Consider the following 19,544-nt stretch of genomic DNA (forward strand, 5'->3'; position numbering starts at 1 on the left):
CTTAACGAGTACTGTAATTTCTGATACATTTGTGTGAAATGCATTCTTTGACTCTGGCATTTTCTAGGGCTTATGTGTCAATCATAGTACAACTGAGCTCTTCCGATGACACAGGGTAGAATTAAGTATTGACCAAGTTATCAGGCAGCTGTAGCCAGTTCTGCTTTAGAAAGATCGATTCCTTCCTTCACTTTTCGCTCCCGATTTTGGAAGTAGCCAGTAAATACACAGGAATGCACGTTTACTACAGAAAACTACGGATTCCAGAAGCCAATGCGCTGGGGAGGTGCTTACTGGTATTTCTAGCCCCCACTTTCCCCGCCCTTGAAACGCGGAACTTCATTTCCCAGGAGCGCTTTGATGTTCCTCCGCCGGCGCCGACGTTCTCCCCCCTCCCTGCTCGCGAGCCTCGCGCCAAGTTTGCGCGCGCGCGCGCGCGCACGGTACGTAGCATGCGAGTGACGCATAATATGTGGGCCGCTCAGGAGCCGTGGTCGCGCTGTGTGTGTGAGTGAGGGAGAGTGAGTGCGGGACCAGAGGCGGTGTGTGTGAACTGTGGCTGCTGGAGGGGTCGGGGGGAGAAGCGGCCGAGCCGCCCGCGAAGGTAAGCCGGGAGAGGAAGGAGCCGGCTCTCCGGGAGGGGCACGAGGAGGCCGAGCGCGCGGCCGGCTGGGCGGGAGAGTGGGCGCCTCGCTGGGGGAGGGGCGGCACCTGCTTCGGCTGCCGGCGGCGAGGGGGCGGGCAGGACCACCCGGGAGGCTGGGCCCGGGGCCTGACAGGACTTTCCTGGTTTTGATCCCGGGCTCGGGGGCGGGGCCTCCAGGTTGTTCCTTCGGTCTTCTAAAGAAGCTTCCTTGGAGTAACTCTTCCGCCCGGAGTGGGGGGGCAGGGGTGTGCTCGCCTCTACCTGAAGGAGGTGCTCGTTCAATTGCTCTGTCCCTCACGAGGCGTGGGGCTCCCTCTTCCCCGCCGCACGACGGACCCCTTCGCGGACTGTGTCTCCGCCTCCAGGCTCAGTCACCGGGGCGGGCTTTCCCCTCCTTCGGCCTCGTGCCGCCTCCCACCGCCCTGCTCTTGGACCGGGCGACGGGGAGGAGCTCTCCGGGAACCCCTCCTACTTGTACAATGCAGTGCAGCGTGGACGGGTGCAGCGTGGACGGGGAGAGAGGTGTGCGGGTGCCGAGACTGACCTAAGGTTGCCTGCCGGGCTTTTTGTTGTTTTCTGTTGGGCTTTCTCACGCTCACTCTCTCCTGCTTCTAGAAGGTGTCGGTCTGTTTCCTCTTACTGCAGTGATAGCTCTCTAGTTTCCTATTTGTTGAGGAATTAACTCTTAGAGTGTGTGTAGTAGTAAATGACTTTTGCGTAAATGACTACGACTCGTTTTGTCTACCTCGTGTTGCCTTTTTTTTTTTTTTTCCTGGACCTCGCTCTGTAGATCAGGGTGGCCTCAAACTCAGAGATCCGCCTGCCTCTGCATCCCGAGTGCTGGGATTAAGGGCGTGCACCATTAATGCCTGGCGTTCTTGTTTTCCATAACTCCTTCCAGCGAAGCCTTTTAACTTGCCTGCATGTTTTAATTATTAATTTATTATAGCACTATCTTCCTGTTGCAAGCCCTTTGTTAATGTGGAGCGTGAGAGGTTCATTGGTAGCGTCACCTGAAGGCTTTTTTCCCCATCTTGGGTTTCCTGGCATTTACCTTTAAGGCTTTTATAAGCGTATGTATTTTGACTTTAGGAGTCATTATAGTATATTTCTTCCAGATGTCAAAATTTGTGTTTGTATGTAGCAGTATTTCATTAACCGTTTTCTAGTGGGGATATATTTTTTGGGTGTTAAGGTAATCTGAAGGATTTTTCACATTTCTTGAGCATAGTATTTTACTGTTACATTGTCGTTCAGTTGTTAAATTTAATAAAATGTAATAAAACGAACTCCGTGTTAAATTGAAGTGATTGGAGTTGGTTTATTACCACTATATTGTTTTTGTAAAGCAGATAGTCATGGACAGTAATAAAGTTATATATGATCATGTGCCAGAGTGTTGAGTTTTTGCTTAAAGTTGTAAATTCGAAATTTTCCCCTTTCCCCCTCTAGTGGGGATTGACCCAGGACCTCTCTTCTCCTTCCCTTAAGTCTTTTGAAATAGAATCTATGTAACCCAGGCTGGCCTCAGACTTGCGAATGCACCCCACTCAGCTTTTTTGGTGTTGTGATACAGATATGCACCATAGGCTCGAGTTGGCTGGCCTTCCTTCCTTCCTTCCTTCCTTCCTTCCTTCCTTCCTTCCTTCCTTCCTCCCTCCCTCCCTCCCTCCCTCCCTCCCTTTCTTTCCTCGTGCTAGGAATTGAATTTAGGGCCTCAGGGACAGGCCTTACCATTTAGCTACACCTCTCAGCTCCTTTTAAGTGAAGGTTGCAACTTTCCTAAAGGAGTGCTGTTTCCCACCTTTCCTCTTTGCCTTAGGATCTGTTTTAACATGGACTTTATCTTAGATATGGGGGCAATATTTGCTGAAATAGCCATTAAGTATAGTGTGGGAAGAGGACCTATTTTGTGGTTTAATTTAAAAGTTGCAAAATGAGCCTGGCGGTGGTGGCGCACGCCTTTAATCCCAGCACTTGGGAGGCAGAGACAGGCGGATCTCTGTGAGTTCGAGGCCAGCCTGGGCTACCAAGTGAGTCCCAGGAGAGTCGCAAAGCTACACAGAGAAACCCTGTCTCGAAAAACAAAAAACAAAACAAAACAAAAAAAACCAAAAAAAAAAAAACAACAAAAAAAAGTTGCAAAATGGTGGGCAAATGGTAGAATGGAATAAAGTGTAATAAAAAACATCCTACACACAGTTACTTGCCATAATAACTCATCTATATCTTGGGTATTCTTTTCATTTTAGAGGTTTATGCATACACATTTAAATTCACAGGTGGCAATTCTGCACAAAGTTTTCACTTTGATTTTTGTATTTAATTATTTGAGCTGAGTGGTGGTAGCACATACCTTTAAGCCCAACTCTCTGGGAGTCAGAGGCAGTCGGATCTCTGAGTTCAAGACCAGCCTGATCTACAGAGTGAATTACAGGAGAGCCAGGGCTACACAAAGAAACCCTGTCTCAAAAAAAAAAAAACAACCAACCAACCAAAATATATTTGAGAATCAGTTTAAATTAGTTTGACCAAAAAGTTGGTTCAGTTCTAACCTTTTTTTTTTGGATGATGTTTTGGGGATGACAGAACCTAGGAACCACCCTACACCCTTTCTTTGTGTAACAGCCCTGGCTGGCCTAGAACTTGATTTTGTAGACCAGTCTGGCCTAGAAACTAACAGAGATCCTCCTGTCTCTGATCCTGAATTTGTTTGTTTTTTGAAATGGAATCTTACAAAACAACAAAACAAAAACCCTTCTAGTAGAAAAGCTAAATTAAGTGAATACCTTTAGTTTAAACAGTTAACTGCTTTCCTGTATATTCTTTCTCCCTGTGTTTATTTTGTGGAATTAGGTTTCTCTCTGTAGCCCTTGCTGTCCTGTGACTCACTCCATAGACAAGACTGGCCTCAAACTCAGATCTGCCTGCCTCTGCTGGGATTAAAGACATGCACCACCACCAGACTGACTGATTTATTTATTTTGTTTTTTTTTTTGAGACAGAGTTTCTCTGTGTAACTTTGGAGCCTGTCCTGGATCTCGCTCTGTAGACCAGGCTGGCCTTGAACTCACAGAGATCCGCCTGGCTCTGCCTCCCGAGTGCTGGGATTTAAAGGCATGTGCCACCACAGCACAGCCAGACTAGCTTTTTAAATATATGCTAAAGTTCAGACCCAGGGTTTTGTAATAACATGCAAATGTTCTACCACTGTCCTGGATCTGCAACTCTTGTGTGTGTTTCTAACTTGAATTATAAAATTTTACTGTTTTAATGTCCTTGAATTTCCCCTTCATTACATTTTTTTTTTTTTTTTTTGAGATAAAATTTCTCTGTGTAGACCTGGCTGTCACTGTGTAGACCAGGCTGGCCTCGAACTCATAGATCTGCCTGCCTCTGCCTTCCAAGTGCTGGGATTAAAGGTATGTGCCACAATTGCCCAACTACTTTCTTGTTCTTTAAAAATTATTTTTTCTTAAAAATATTTTTTCTTGCGGGGCGGTGGTGGCGCACGCCTTTAATCCCAGGACTCGGGAGGCAGAGGCAGGTGGATCTCTGTGAGTTCGAGGCCAGCCAGGGCTACAGAGTGAGTTCCAGGAAAGGCTCCAAAGCTACACAGAGAAAATCTGTCTGAAAAACTTTTCTTTAAATTGTGGTAATAGGTGGAGGAACCTTGAAAATGGTATGTTAATGCAGTAGGTGTGGTAATCCTAGTACTCAGGTGGCTGAAGCTGAACAATCATGAATTTGAGTTCAAGCCCAAGTTACATAGTGACACCCTGTCTCAAAACAAAAATAAAAACAACAAAAGCCAACAAACCACAGGCTACATGAGTGTCTTAGGGTTTCTGTTACTGTGAAGAGATACCATGACAACTCTGTATGATAAAGGAAAACATTTAATTGGGGTAGCTTACAGTTTCAGAGGTTTAGTCCACTATCATCATGGTGGGACATGGAGGTGTGCAGACAGGCATAGTGCTGGAGAAAGAGCTGAGAGTTCTGTATCTTGATCTGCAGGCAGCAGGAGCCTGTGTCCACACTGGATGTATCTTGAGCATAGGAGACCTCCACAGTGATACATATGCTTCGAAAAGGCCGTACCTCCTAATAGTGCCACTCCCTATGAGCTTATGTGGGCCAATTATATTCAAACTACTTCAGTGGGCCTAGTATGGCAGGCCTAAAGGCCCAGGACTTAAAGCTGATCCAGGAATATCGAAGGCTCAGTCAAGGTCTACATGGTGACAGAGTGAGTTTAAGGACGGTTTGGGAACTAGACCCCTCAAAAACAAAAAAAACAAAACAAAACAAAAAAACAAAACAAAAACCAAAACAAGCTGGGTGGTAGTGGCAGCAAAAGCCTTTAATCCCAGCACTGGGAGGCAGAGGCAGTCAGATCTCTGTGAGTTTGAGGCCAGCCTTGCCTACGGAGCTAGTTCCAGGACAGCTAAGGCTATATAAAAAGAAACCCTGTCAGAGAAACAAAAAGATCAAAACTCAAACCAAAATATTAACAACTCAAAAAACCAAAACTAATAATCCTAAACAAACACTGGGGAGGTAACTCAGTGTTAGAGTGGTTTCTTAATATATCTGAGACTCTAGAATTCCTAGTACTAAACAATAAAATGAATAAACCAAGGGCTAGGGATGTAACTCAGCAGTAGAGTTCTTATTTAACATGAGAAGGCCCTGTGTTCAATCCCTGTCACTGTCAAAGAACAAAACAAAAATGTCAACCAAAAGTAAGTGAAAGCACAAAACTGTAACAGTGTATGTATTTTAGAAGGCTGATTGCTTAAGTGCATTCCTTTATAGTTGTTTGTTTGTTTTGTTTATCAAAACCCTGGCTGTTTTGGAACTCATTTTGTAGACTAGGCTGATCTCAGACTTAAGAGATCCACCTCCCTCTGCCTCCCAAGTATTGGAACTAAAGATGTGCATTCCCATGCCTAGCTTTTTCTTTTCCTGACTGTCCTGCAACTCACAGAGATGTTTCTGCCTTTTGCCTCCCAAGTGCTAGGTTTAAAGGCATGGTGAGGTTTTGTTTTTTTTTTTTTTTTTTTAACCTCCATTAAAAATATGACAAAAAATAAAAAGGGGCTAGACTGTTCTTACGTAGTACAGCACTTGTCTAGCATGCATGAAGCTCAATTCAATCCTCAGCACTGCCCAAGCCTCTATAATGGTTATATATCTCTTAATCCTACTTGTTGGGAGGTAGAAGCAGGAGGATCAGAAAATAAAAGTCATTCTTGGGTATAAAATGAGTTTAAAACAAGCCTAGGCATTACACATTCTGCCTTTAAAAAAATTGTAAGCCTGGTGTGGTGGCTACATAGTGAGTTTTAAGTCAACTGGAGCTACTAGTGAGAGCCTGTCTCCCATCCCCAAAGATTGTAAATTTACAACCCAGTGGTATTTAGTAGATTCACAATTGATGGCAACTATCATCTCTTTAGTTTCAGGGTCCCCCTTCCTCCCCATTTTGAAGACAGGGTCTCTCTGTGTCCCTAGCTGGAGTAAAAATACATAGCCCAGGCTGGCCTCAGACTCTGACTTATCCTTTACCTACTACCTTCACACTTTTCTTTTTGTAGGAACTATGTCAGATGTGTTTGTTTGTTCATTTCTCACTGTTTTGACTTCTTTAGGCCAAGCCATGACTACAGTAGTGGTGCATGTGGACTCCAAAGCTGAGCTCACTACCCTGCTGGAGCAGTGGGAAAAGGACCATGGCAGTGGGCAGGATATGGTACCTATCCTTACCAGGTAAGAATAGCTTTTTTTTTCCCCCCACACAATCTTATTTTACTTTTCATATATACAAAACAATATTTTTAAAAAATGGGTGTATTGGTGATAGCAAGATGGCGGAGTGGTTAGGAACATTTGTTTCCCAACACCCATGTTGGGCTTCTCATAAGTGCCTGTAACTCTAGTTCTAAGGGACCTTATGCATGTGCTTATGTACACACACACACACACACACACACACACACACACACACACAATGGTTTTGGAAGGAAATAAAAGAATATTTTGATAGAATCGGATTTTTTAAAATTCTTGCTTATCCCCCCCCCAGCACCCCAGAAAGAGTTTCTTTGTGTAGCGTTGGAACCTGCCCTGGAACTTGCTCTGTAGACCAGGCTGGCCTTGAACTCACAGAGATCCACCTGCCTCATGAGTGCTGGGATTAAAGGCGTGCGCCACCACCGCCCGGCTCTTTTTGCTTTTTAATTTTTCTTTCTTTCTTATTCTTTTTTTTCCAAGACAAGATTTCTCTGTGTAGCCCTATTTGCCTTGGAACTCACTCTGTAGACCAGGCTCTTTAGCATCTATGCAAACAAACAAACTCACAAAACCAACAAGGTACGAGTTTGTGTTTATAACCCTAATGCAGGCGGATGGAGACAAGTGAATTTCTGGAGCTCACTGGCTATCAAATATAGCAGTTGGCAAGTTCTGAGTTCAGTGAGAAATGGGCACTGTGTCAGAAGATGAGATGGAGAATGATAAAAGAATATTTTTGAGATATGGGCTGCAAATCTTTAGATAATATTTAAGAAGGAAAAGGTGCTGGATGTGGTGGCGTGTGCCTTTTATCCCAGCACTTAGGAAGCAGAGGCAGGAGGATCTTTGAGTTTGAGGACACCCTGGCCTATGTAGTGAGTTCCAGGACAGCCAGGGCTATGTAGCGAGACCCAATAGCAAAAGAAGTAAAATAAAATAAAAATAAAAAATAGGAAAAGGAAAATTCAGGACTGGAGAGATGGCGTAGTGGTTAAAAGTACTGACTAGACCTGGGTTCAATTCCCAGCACCTACATGGCTGTTCACAACTCTGTAATTCTAGTTAAAGGGATCTGAATCCTCTTCTGGCTTCCATGGGCAACCAGGCACACATGTGGTACACATAATACATACATGCAGATAGTCACTCATTCACATAAAAATAAAATATTTTAAAAAGTTTAAAACTAGAAGAAAGGGAAATTTATGGGGCTGGAGAAATGGCTCAATGGTTACAAGTACATATTGCTCTTTGAGAGGATCCAAATTTGGTTCCCAATATCCATATTGTGTGGCTCACAACCACCAATATCTCCAGCTCCTGGGGGTGAAGCTGCTTTTTCTGCCCTCATGTGCACATAACCCCCACACAGGTACATACTATTTGAAAAGTGGGAAATTTAGCTGGACTTGGTGATGTTTGCCTTAGGCAGGTGGGGCTCTATGAATTGAGGTTAGCCTGGTCTATATAGAGTTTCAGGACATCCAAGAGACCCACATGGTGGAAGGAGAGAACTAACTCTTGGCGGTTCTTTGACCTCCACATATGCTGTCATGATGTGCTTGCACATACATGCATGCATACATATACAGAAAGAAAAATGTAATAAAAAGTGAGGAATTTAGGTTTGTATAGCTAAATCATGTAGGCAAGTTTGACTTGGGAGGTAGATAGCATACAGTTAGAGAGTTACTATTATAATAGATTAAAGGATTAAACTAAGCTTAAAATCTATATATAAAATCTCTCTAAAAAAGACCAAAATATCAGACTTGTTTAGGATATTCAAGTAATTTTCTTGTTTTCATCAAGTGTGTAGGAATAGAACTAGGCATAGTGACACACACTTTTAATGCCATTGTTTGGCAAGCAGAGATCAGTATCATGAGTGTGAGGTCATTCTCACCTTCATAAGGAGTTAGAGCCTACCCTGGACTACATCAGATTTTGCCACAAAAGAATAAAATGGGGGAGGAGGGTGTTGCTGAGGGAGATAGCTTAATTACTAAAGTACTTGTCTTTCAAGTGTTGAGTATGATTCCCAGAACCAAGTGTTTAAAACAAGCAAACAAAAAAAGTCAGGCTTGGTGATGTATACTAGTAATCCCAGTGCTGGGAAGGATGATAAAGGAGGATCTCTGAGGCTTGCTGATCTGCCTACCTATCCTGTTTGGTGAGTTCCAGTCCAGTGAGAGACCCTGCCTCAAAGAAAAGCCATGTGGACTGCATTCCTGAGGAATAATACTTAGGATTGTCTTTTGACCTCCACATGTATGTACACATGTACACCTGTACACACAAGAATCAAAAAAAGTTCATGAATAAAAAGGAATTTGATATCACAGCATGGATGTTTTTCCAGAAGGATCCTGGCATGATAAGTTTATATGATTCTATTTATGTAAAATTCTAGAACAGGCAAAACATATGTCTAGTAAGTAAAAGCAGAATGGTTACTTGGGGCCCTGGTGGAGGCCTAGATGGTGGAAGGAACATAGGCTAACAAAGAGAAAACGAAATGGCCCTGAAGTAGGAATGTACTTGGGTTCTTTGAATAGCAGAGGGTCATGTGTTTGAAGTTTAATAAAAGAGAATAGAAGAAGCAATCACAAAACTGGTAGAAGCTAGATAATTTCAGGCTGTGTAGTACTTGGACTTAATTCAAGGAATATAGTTAGTCTCTGGAAGCTGGAGACAGAAATGTGTTAAGTAAAACAGAGAAGTAGAACGCAGGAGCTGCAAAATGGGTATTAGAAGTAGTTCAGATAGTTAAATGGTAGTGGTCTGTTTAAGGATAGCAGTGGTCAAATTTAGAGATGATTGGTATCAGGAGATGTCTGGTAGGTAGAGTTACAGGAATTGCTGAGGTGGGATGAGGAGAATGAATTTTTTTTTTTTCAATCCCAGATGCCTTGAACTTGTTGTGTAGCTCAGAGTGGCTTCAACCTTGAAATTTAGCCTTCTGATTGCTGTGAGAACAGACAGGCATGTGCTACCATGCCTATTTGAAAATGAAGATTTTAATGAGGATTTGTTGACTTTAAGTTTCTGAGGTGATAGTAATGTTTTGTGATGCAAGAAAGTTTAGAGAAGAATAAGGTTAAGAGTGGAAATTATGCTATGAGGTGATTATTTAGATTTTGTTATTCAGGACACTCATGTTTTTCTATGTTTTACACCTTGACTATTGATTGATTGTTGTCGATAGTACATTTTTTTGAATTTTATTTTTGCTTTTTTTTCTAACATGGTCTCGATGATGCTGGCCTGATGATGCTCACTGTGTCGCCCAGGTTGCCCTTGAATTTAAAAGCAGGCCTCCTGTCTCACCCTCCTGAGTGTTGGGATTTTGGGTGTGTACTACAATGCCTGGCATTTTTTGTGTGCTTGTTCAGAGTTGACTCTTTTCTTCTTGTGCTAGGATGTCAGAATTAATTGAAAAAGAAACTGAAGAATATCGTAAAGGAGATCCAGACCCATTTGATGATCGACATCCTGGTAAGATGTATACTCTTATGTCTGAGACTTTATTTTCTATTTCTTTTGAAAGAGGATCTTGCTATATTGCTCAGACAGGCCTAGAACTCTTGATTTTCCACCATAGCCTTATGATTAGCTGAGATACAGGCATGGTCTACTGTGCCCATGTATTCTTTTTTCTTATAAAAGAAAATTGTTGGGCTTTGCAGATGGCTTGGTGGGTAAAAGTGCCTGCTGCAAACCTGACAGGCTGAATTTTGTTTGACCCTTAGAGGTCATGTAAATGTAAAGGGGAGAACCATTCAAGATTGTTGTCTTAAGTTTTGTACATGTGCTGTGATGTACTGTGGCATGTTCATATACACACATATACATCACGTCCCTCCAACACACAGATAATAGTAAAAAACAATTAAAAGGAAAATTGCTAATAGTACTTTACAGTTGATAGTGTCCTCTGTGTTAATTTTTTTTCCCCGCTTTGGTTTTTAGAGATAGGATTTTCTGTGTAGCCCTGGCTGACCTGGAACTTGCTCTGTAGACCAGGCTGGCCTCAATCTCAAGTGGTCTGCCTGTCTCTGCCTCCCTAGTACTGGGATTCAAGGCATATGCCACCACTGCCTGGCTCTCTGTGGTAATTATGTTCTTATATTTTTGCTGGGCATGGTGGCACACATCTTTAATCCCAGCACTTGGAAGCAGAGGCTGTGGATTTCTGTGAGTTTGTGGCCAGCCTGACTTAAATGAAGTGAGTTCCAGGCTAGCCAGGAGCCAGGATTACATATTGAGACCCTCTCAATTTTTTTTTTTTTTTTTTTGCTATTTCTCCAAGTGAGACAATTCTAGTAAAATTGTAATATTTGTGATAAGTCAGGTGTGGTGGCGTAACTCATAAGAGATATACTTGCCACTGCCTCTCAAGTTGCTGGAATTAAAGGTTTGAGCCACCACTACCAGCAATTTCTTTCCTTCTGTGTGTATGTGGGGGTGGTGGGAGGATTATATGTTTGTGTGTGTATGTGTAGGCAGAAGTTTCCCTGTGCCACAGCTGCTTCCCAGATAACTGACACGGAGACTCAATGTTAATTACAAATGCTCAGCCTATAGCTCAGGCTTGTTACTAGCTAACTCTTCCACTTAAATTAACACTTAAATTAATCCATATTTCTTACCTATGCTTTGCCATGTGGCTTGGTACCTTTTCTCAGTACGGCATTTCCATCTTGTTCTCTCTGCATCTGTTGGCAATTCTCTCACTCTGCCTTTCTACATCCCAATATCCTCAGTTTGATTGTCAGGCCTAACTATTCTGCCTTGCTATAGGCCAATCAGCTTCTTTATTAACCAATGAGAGTAATACATATTCACAGGGTACAGAAGGATTATTCCACAGCATTTTTCCCTTTTTGTCTAATTAAAAGGGAGGTTTTAACCTTAACATAGTAAAACTATATATAACAAACAGTTATTAAGTAAGAATTAGTTACAATATCTACTTTATTTATATTTGGCAAAATTAAGGAAAACATGCTATCATCTATCTTATCTTTGTGAGTCCCAAGTTTTGTTATCTAATTTGCCTTCATAACTAAGTAAAACTATAGCTAACTTTCTAGTCTTCAGCTCTATCAAAGATCCCAGAAGGGTGAAATGTTGCCCAATGATAGGGATATCTCACTGCCTGAACAGTCACTCGAAGTTCTGCTGTAGTGTTTGGGCATCCATCTTTGGCCCACAGGCCTAGTGTATCTGACAGACTTTCCGGTGAAGCAGGAATTCTGAAGGATTGTCCTACCTTGTCTTGGCAAAATTCGGCAGTTGCCTTTCTTGCATCCTGCTGGTTCAGTTTGGACAGTAACTGTCAGCAGTTGAGGCAAGGGCAGTTTCTTTGCCCACATGGCTAACTTTTGCCATAAAGAAAACAAACTCCATGTGGAGTTTTTTCTATGCCCATCATCTTCTCTGAAGTAGATTTGTGCTGCTTGGAGCAGACGTGTCTCACTGTCATGAAAAGCCTTAGAAAAATATATTAAATGCCATATTCTGTAGGTCTTTGAAGTGTTTGAAGACCATTTATCTATCTAAATATATCCGTTTATGACTTTGAAAACATATCTAACATGATTGATTATGTTTGACTAATATAGCTAACTATTAAGCTGAATTTTTTAATTATACATTACATTTTTAAATGAGTTGTATAAGAACAATAACCCAAAAGAGTAGAAATATAAAGTACAATATTACCTTTAAATTTATATTAATATACAAAAATCCATACCAATGTAAAATATTTAAGACTAGTAGTTGCTGTTTTGATTTAAAAGCAGATTCAATAATCTACCCTTTTGTCCTTTCATTTCTATATCCTATCCCCCTTTTTTCCTTTAGAAAGAGATCTTTGAATTTAACTCTGTTTAGCTTTTTTCTTGACTGTGATCAATAACAATTTGTAACCAACCCCCCTTTAATGATAATAAACATCGATAACCCATTTTTTGGGAATGTGGGCATAGTTCTTTAGACTACTTTCTGTTTGGGGATGCTGGTAATCTTTGGACTGTGAGAAAATTTAGGATAATGGTTAAGTCTTGGCTGCAGTATTCTATGAGGCTGGATCATCCCAGTCAGCATCCTTGAAGCTGTTCTGGATGCTGGATCATTTGGACCATCTGTTTTTACTTGTGTCTGGTCCCCTTGCTCTGAAAATACATAAACTTTTAAAGGTAACATACATATCTGTATTTTGTTTGTTTGTTTGTTTTGTTTTGAGACAGGGTTTCTCTGTGTAGTTTTGGTGCCGGTCCTGGATCTCACTCTGTAGACCAGGCCAGAGATCTGCCTGGCTCTGCCTCCCGATTGCTGGGATTAAAGGCTTATGCACCACCACCACTCTGCTACATATCTGTATTAATACAGTATAGGCTGTGTATTTTACACAAGTCAGCCAAAGATGATTCTTTTGTTATATGTTTAAGCAAGTAAAATATACATTTTGTGTCTTGTAGTTCTTCTAGGTGCTCTCCTTGGTTCCCTGAGAGCCTAGTCTCATGGCAGAGGTATGTTTACCACCAGATCTGGGAGCCATGTTTACTGCCCCACCTCAGGGAAGTTTCTGGGTCTACTCTGGCCGTTACCCAGCAGTGTGTCGCCAGCTGCTTATGAACACCATTAGTGTTTGGCAGCAGGGCCTCTAAAAAGAGCCACCCTTTATTGCCGATAGCATTGAGCCAAGGAAACCTGTCACGCCTCTGCTCATTGTCAGCAGAGCTCGTCGGAGAAAAGGCGGTTACCAAGAAGCTGTGTTTGACTGCATCTGTCGGCAACTCTGTCACTCTGCCTTTCTTCATTCCAGCATCCTCAGTTTGATTGTCCTGCCTAACTTTATCCTGCCTTGCTATAGGCCAGTCAGCTTCTTTATTAACCAGTTAGAATAATACATATTCACAGGGTACAGAAGGATTATTCTACAGCATGTATTTTCATATACATGTTAGTATGTGAGTGCACTTTTTTGTTGGTTTGTGTGCATGAAGAGGCCAGAGGTCACCTTAAGATATTGTCCCTTAGGAGCTATCCATCTGGTTCTTAGGGTCTCTTGCTGGGACTTAGGGCTCCCAGTTTGGCTAGGATGGCTGGTGTAGTGGGATTTCAAGTGTGCACCGCCATGCCTGGCTTTTTACATGGGTTTCAGGGATTAAACTCAGGTCCTTATGTTTTCGTGGTAAATACTTTAGTGACTAACCTATCTACCCAGCCCCTAGAGAATGATTCTTTCTTTAAAATTATTGTTGCTACTTTTTTTTGAGGCAAGATTTCACTATGTAACTCTAGATGGGTGTGTAAAGTTGGCCTCATAGAGCTATTCCTGTCTCTGCCTCCCAAGTGCTGGGATTAAAGATGTGTGCCACCATGTCTAGTCCTAAAAATGTTTCTTATTAAACTTACTCAAAGAATTTTGTCTTTGTTTCTGTTTATTTTTGCTGACAGTTTATTAGTTATATTTATAAGAACCCAGATGTTATTCTATAGGTCTGATTTGTTTGACAGGATTACCTATTCTTTTGTGCCTCCCTCTTCTTTTGGTAGGTCGAGCTGATCCAGAGTGTATGCTGGGCCACTTGCTGAGAATACTCTTCAAGAATGATGATTTCATGAATGCAGTAGGTTTGCTTTTTCTTTCCTCCAGAAATTATCAGAAGATAATCATACATTTGCTTATTTATTTAATAGTTTTCTGTCACCTTAAAACTTTGTTAAAGTTGAGAATAGAGTGGTTAGATTTTTTTTTTTTAAATTTGGTTATTGAAAAAGTAATCGAGCTGCTTTTTTGACAAAGTTCTGGTTGTGATGAAATTATTTTCTGTGTGGAGGTAGAAAATGATGGGAACCAGTGTGATAGTTTATGTATGTAAGCAATCCTAGCACTTGGCAGGCTGAAGGAGGAGATGTAGTGCAGATTCAGCTACGTAAGAACCTATTTCAAAATACACCTCCGCCCCCCAAAAAAAGCCATGGGGGATATATTCAGTTCAATGCAATCAAATTAAGGATGTTGTTAACTTATTTTAATAATAAAGGAAGTTTAAAAAATAGGTTTAATAATTAATAATTAATTTTGATTGAATTTAATTCCAGAACAAATAGTACTCCTTTATATCTTTTTTAAAAATTGCAAGTATTAACACATATTTATACGAGTTGATTAGACTCCTTTTAACATTTCTCTCTCCATATGTGTATGTATTGTACATTGATCATGTCTACCCCCTCTCCCCCAATGCCTCCCTTTGTTTTCCTTTCCTCCCTTTTCTTTCCAGCTGGTGAATGCGTATGTGATGACAAGTAGAGAGCCCCCTTTAAATACTGCAGCTTGCAGACTGCTACTGGACATCATGCCAGGTCTAGAAACTGCAGTTGTCTTTCAAGAAAAGGTGACTTAATAGAAGAAAAGTCATTGTGTTTTTGAATCGAGTGGATTGAATTGTTGGATTTGTGTTTGTTACTATAGTAATTGTTAATTTTTTCTTATTTAGGTAGTAATGTGTGCTCTAGATAGACAGAAGACAAATTCAAAAACTAGTTATTTGAATCAGGTGGTATACAGCTGTTATCTCAGCCTGGGGATGGTTGAAGTTTGAGGATCAAGAGCTCAAAGTCATCTTTTGCTAATTTGGAGTTCAAGGCCACCCTGGTCTACATAAATTCCTAACTCCGCCGGGTGGTGATGACACAAGCCTTTAATCCCAGTACTTGGGAGGCAGAGCCAGGTGGATCTCTGTGAGTTCGATGTTAACCTGGTCTACAGCGCGAGATCCAGGATAGGCAGCAAAAACTACATGGAGAAATCCTGTCTCAAAAAAAAAAAAAAAAAAAAAAAAAAAAGATTCTATCTCCAAAAGCAACAAAAGTATGTTATTTATGTTATTTGGATAGCTACCTGCTATATGGGTGAAATAGTGTTTTTCAGAATCTTAAGATCAGGTTTTAAAAAGTATATTATGATTTCATTTAAGTTTTTGCTCCTTTTCTTCCTTTGTGGTAATGGAGATTAAACTTAGTTACTCTTATGAACAACACTGGAATACAGTTTTTAAATGTGTGTGTGTGCACATGTGTAGGTATAGGCCTGTACATGCACTTCGAGGCCAGAAGAGGGTATCAGGTGGCCTGCCAAATCACTGTCCGCCTATTCTTTGAGGCAGTCTTCCTTGGACCATTTTCTCTACTGGGCTGGAAGCCAGGGTGGCCCAGCAGTCCTCGTTTTCTTTACTCCCTTGGAGTTGTTATGGGTATGTGTGGGATCCTGGCTTGTTATGTGGGTGCTGGGATCTGAACTTCAGTCCTGAGACTTATGCAGCAGGCTCTCTTTAACGACTGAACCATCTATGGTCCATCACTGAAATAGACATTAACTTTTTTTGTCATGAGATAGAAATGTTGGCTTATAATTTTAGTTATGAAAATGGCCTTTTCTGAATTGCACTATTTCTTGTCCTTTCTTATAGGAAGGAATTGTTGAAAATCTTTTCAAATGGGCCCGAGAGGCTGATCAGCCACTGAGGACATATTCTACTGGACTGTTAGGAGGTGCTATGGAAAATCAAGATATTGCTGCCAACTACAGAGATGAAAATTCACAGCTGGTAAGGACCATCTTAGCATGAATTGTTGCACACTTGCTACCTGAATCTGAATATCAAAAACTTGTACTAGAACATAGTTATATCAGACTTTAAGATTTATTTCCATAGTGAAGAGTTTTGATTTTACTTTTCTTTTTTTACATTAAAACTTTTTTTTATCTTGTCAGGATCATAACATATAAACCTATGTCCTATTTTCATTTCTCTCCTTAACCTCTATGTTTTGAAGATTTTGAAATATGTAGCAAAGGTGAAAGAATTTTAGTGAATATTTGAATCTGTACCAGTTGAGTGAATTATTAACATTTTATTAGACTCACTAGTTTACTCATCTCCCTTCCATTTATCCACTATTCTAAATTTTAAAAGAAATGCAATTCATATTGAAATCCAGATAGAAACCCTTTCTTTAATGTAGTATCATTCTTTATATCTTTGCTATTCCTTTTTTTTTTTTTTTTTTTGGTTTGTGTGTTTTCTTTTTTTAAAAAAAGACATCTTTTTTTTGTTTTTGTTTTTTGTATGCCTAGGTTGGTCTTGAACTCATTATGTAGCTCTGACTGGCTTCAGACTTGGAACAGTCCTTCTGCTTCAGTTTCCCAAGTGCTGAAGTTATAGGCATGCACCATTGCACTCAAGTAAACATAGAATCAGTTCCTAATATTGGCCCCAAGAATCAGTACTAAAAGATTTAAAGGGCAAACCTGGAAATTAGATTATGTAGTTGCTAGTGACATACAATATATAGTCAGTAAGGTTTTGAAATCTTTAGTTTTGATTTTTTTTTTTTTTTTTTTTTTTTTTTTTGGTTTTTCGAGACAGGGTTTCTCTGTGTAGCTTTGCGCCTTTCCTGGAACTCACTTGGTAGCCCAGGCTGGCCTCGAACTCACAGCGATCCGCCTGGCTCTGCCTCCCGAGTGCTGGGATTAAAGGCGTGCGCCACCACCGCCCGGCTAGTTTTGATTTTTAAAGCCAATTAAAAATCTAGTTTTTGCTTTTTTTAGGTGTGATGCATAGCCCAGTCTACCTTGGCCCAAACTGACCACTTGTAAATGGTGTGTTTTATGTCAAATCTTCTGGTTTTGGTTTTCTAGGAAAAAACACACACATACATATTTTAAAATAGACTTGTTTTTGTTTTTGTTTTTTGTTTTTTTTGAGACAGGGTTTCTCTGTGTAACAGCTCTGACTATCCTGGAACTTGCTCTGTAGATCAGGCTGGCCTTGAACCTCGAACTCATAGAGATACACCTGCCTCCTGAGTGCTGGCATTAAAGGTGTGAGCTACCACGCGCCACTTAAAATACACTTTTAGCCTTAGCTTATTTCATCAAAATATAGAAATCAAATCAACTAATTTATCAGATCTTTACTATTCCCAGACATTGGGCTAACTGTGTGAGTATTGAGTTCTTTTTAGTAGGGAAGTAATATATAATGAGCTGTTTGTCGTGGCATGTGCCTACAAATCTTAGCATTTGAGAGGTAAAGGAAGAGTGAGACTCTGTCTCATAAAACAAACCAAAAGAAAAGAATTATTTAGTAAAAATCATGTAAATTAAAATTCAGAATAAATAACTCATTTACTCAAATATTTGTTGCTAGGTGGCAATAGTGCTTCGCAGACTGAGAGAGCTACAACTTCAGGAAGTGGCTCTGCGCCAGGAAAATAAGCGTCCTAGTCCACGGAAGCTTTCTTCGGAGCCACTTTTGCCTCTGGATGAGGAAGCTGTGGATATGGACTATGGTGACATGGCAGTAGATGTTGTGGATGGAGAACAAGAAGCTTCTAGAGATATGGACATCTCCTTTCGTCTGGATTCAAGTCACAAGACCAGTAGTAGAGTGAACTCAGCCACTAAGCCTGAGGAAGCCTCAGGATTCAAGAAGAATAAGTCTACAAAGCATGGTGACAGAGAGAACTTTAGGAAGGCCAAGCAGAAGTTGGGTTTCTCATCTTCTGACCCAGATCGTGTGTTTGTTGAGCTGTCTAATAGCAGCTGGTCGGAAATGTCCCCCTGGGTGATTGGCACCAATTATACCCTCTATCCTATGACTCCTGCTATTGAACAGCGACTTATTCTCCAGTATCTGACCCCTCTAGGAGAGTATCAGGAGGTAAGTGTTTGGGATAAGGTAGTGTTCACATTTTGGGTCTATTATGTTTATCTCTAGGGCATTTTATGGTTATATCTTAGCCACTGACATACTCTTAACTCCATTCCAGAAAGGTCTTTTTCTCAAATAAATAACGTTTTATTGCAGGTCACTCCTGATAAAGGTTGGTTTGCTCAAAATGTATCCATATAAGCATATGGTATGTGAACATAGATAGGTCTTAGGGTTTCTAATGCTGTGAAGAGTCACCATGACCACGGCGACTCTTATAAAGGAAAACATTTAACTGGGACTGGTTCATAGTTTCAGAGGTTTAGTCCATTATCATCATGACAAGAAACATGGTGGCATGTAGGCAGACATGGTGCTGGAGAAGGAGCTCAGAGTTCTGGATTGACAGGTGGCATGAAGTGAACTGGTTTGAGCTTCTGAGACCTCAAAGCCCACCCCCTAGTGACACACTTCCTCCAACAAAGCCACACCTCCTAATCCACTTCCTATGAACCAAGTATTCAAACACATGAGTCTGTGGGGGCCATTCCTATTCAAACCCACCATAACATATGAACATATTCTTGGGGGGGGGGTTCAATTTTTTTTTTAATTTTCTTTTAACTTTCTTTTTATTCTTTGTGGTTTCATTTCTTTAATAATTTTCCTTCATAAAATACAGGGAATGTGAAAAAGCCACAATTTAAGACTTTTTTTTTGGTTCTCATTTCAGTTACTTCCCATATTCATGCAACTTGGATCACGAGAATTGATGATGTTTTATATTGATCTGAAACAGACTAATGATGTCCTGCTTACTTTTGAGGCACTCAAGGTAAAGTTCTTTTTCTTTTTTTCTTTTTTTTTTTGAGACAGGGTTTCTCCATGTAGTTTGGGGTGCCTGTCCTGGATCTCCCTCTGTAGACCATACTGGCCTCGAACTCACAGAGATCTGCCTGGCTCTGCCTCCCGAGTGCTGGGATTAAAGGTGTGCGCCATCGCCGTCTGGCAAGGTAAAGTTCTTAAAAATATTAGGTCACTGAGCATTTTATTAGTACTTGATGTTTATGAAACTCATGTTAAATGCGGTTAGTACAGCAGTACTGGCCAACCATATGTGATTTTTCAGTACTTTAAAATATAGTGTCTCTGAAGAACTGAAGTTTCATTTATTTACTTTTGAGACAGGGTCTCAGGCATAGGTTAGCATGGAACTCATATTAGACCAGGTTGGCCTCAAGCTTACAGCAGTCCTCTTGCCTCAGCCTCTTTGGTGTTGAGATTACATTTGTGAATTACTACAGGCCTGGCTTTAAATTTTAGTTAATTTTGATTAAGTTAATCTCATGTCACCAGTGTCTACT

At 40.9% G+C, this 19,544-nt stretch overlaps 1 protein-coding gene across 2 annotated transcripts in view; it reads left to right on the forward strand.

Annotated features, from left to right (window-relative positions):
* The first annotated feature begins 470 nt into the window (after positions 1–470).
* Dcaf1 (DDB1 and CUL4 associated factor 1) overlaps positions 471–19,544 on the forward strand; it is a 63,449-nt gene continuing 44,375 nt past the window's right edge. For both annotated transcript variants that reach the window (XM_052719658.1, XM_052719667.1), the window contains exons 1-8: positions 471–604; positions 6,304–6,421; positions 9,867–9,943; positions 14,015–14,088; positions 14,746–14,859; positions 15,934–16,071; positions 17,677–18,189; positions 18,914–19,015. In XM_052719658.1, coding sequence (XP_052575618.1) covers positions 6,312–6,421; positions 9,867–9,943; positions 14,015–14,088; positions 14,746–14,859; positions 15,934–16,071; positions 17,677–18,189; positions 18,914–19,015 — 1,128 coding nt within the window. In that variant the 5' untranslated portion in view covers positions 471–604; positions 6,304–6,311. The remainder of the gene's footprint in view (positions 605–6,303; positions 6,422–9,866; positions 9,944–14,014; positions 14,089–14,745; positions 14,860–15,933; positions 16,072–17,676; positions 18,190–18,913; positions 19,016–19,544) is intronic.

This window comes from Peromyscus californicus, unplaced genomic scaffold, assembly GCF_007827085.1.
Source record: "Peromyscus californicus insignis strain IS unplaced genomic scaffold, ASM782708v3 Scaffold_11__1_contigs__length_118956290, whole genome shotgun sequence".
NCBI lineage: Eukaryota > Metazoa > Chordata > Mammalia > Rodentia > Cricetidae > Peromyscus > Peromyscus californicus.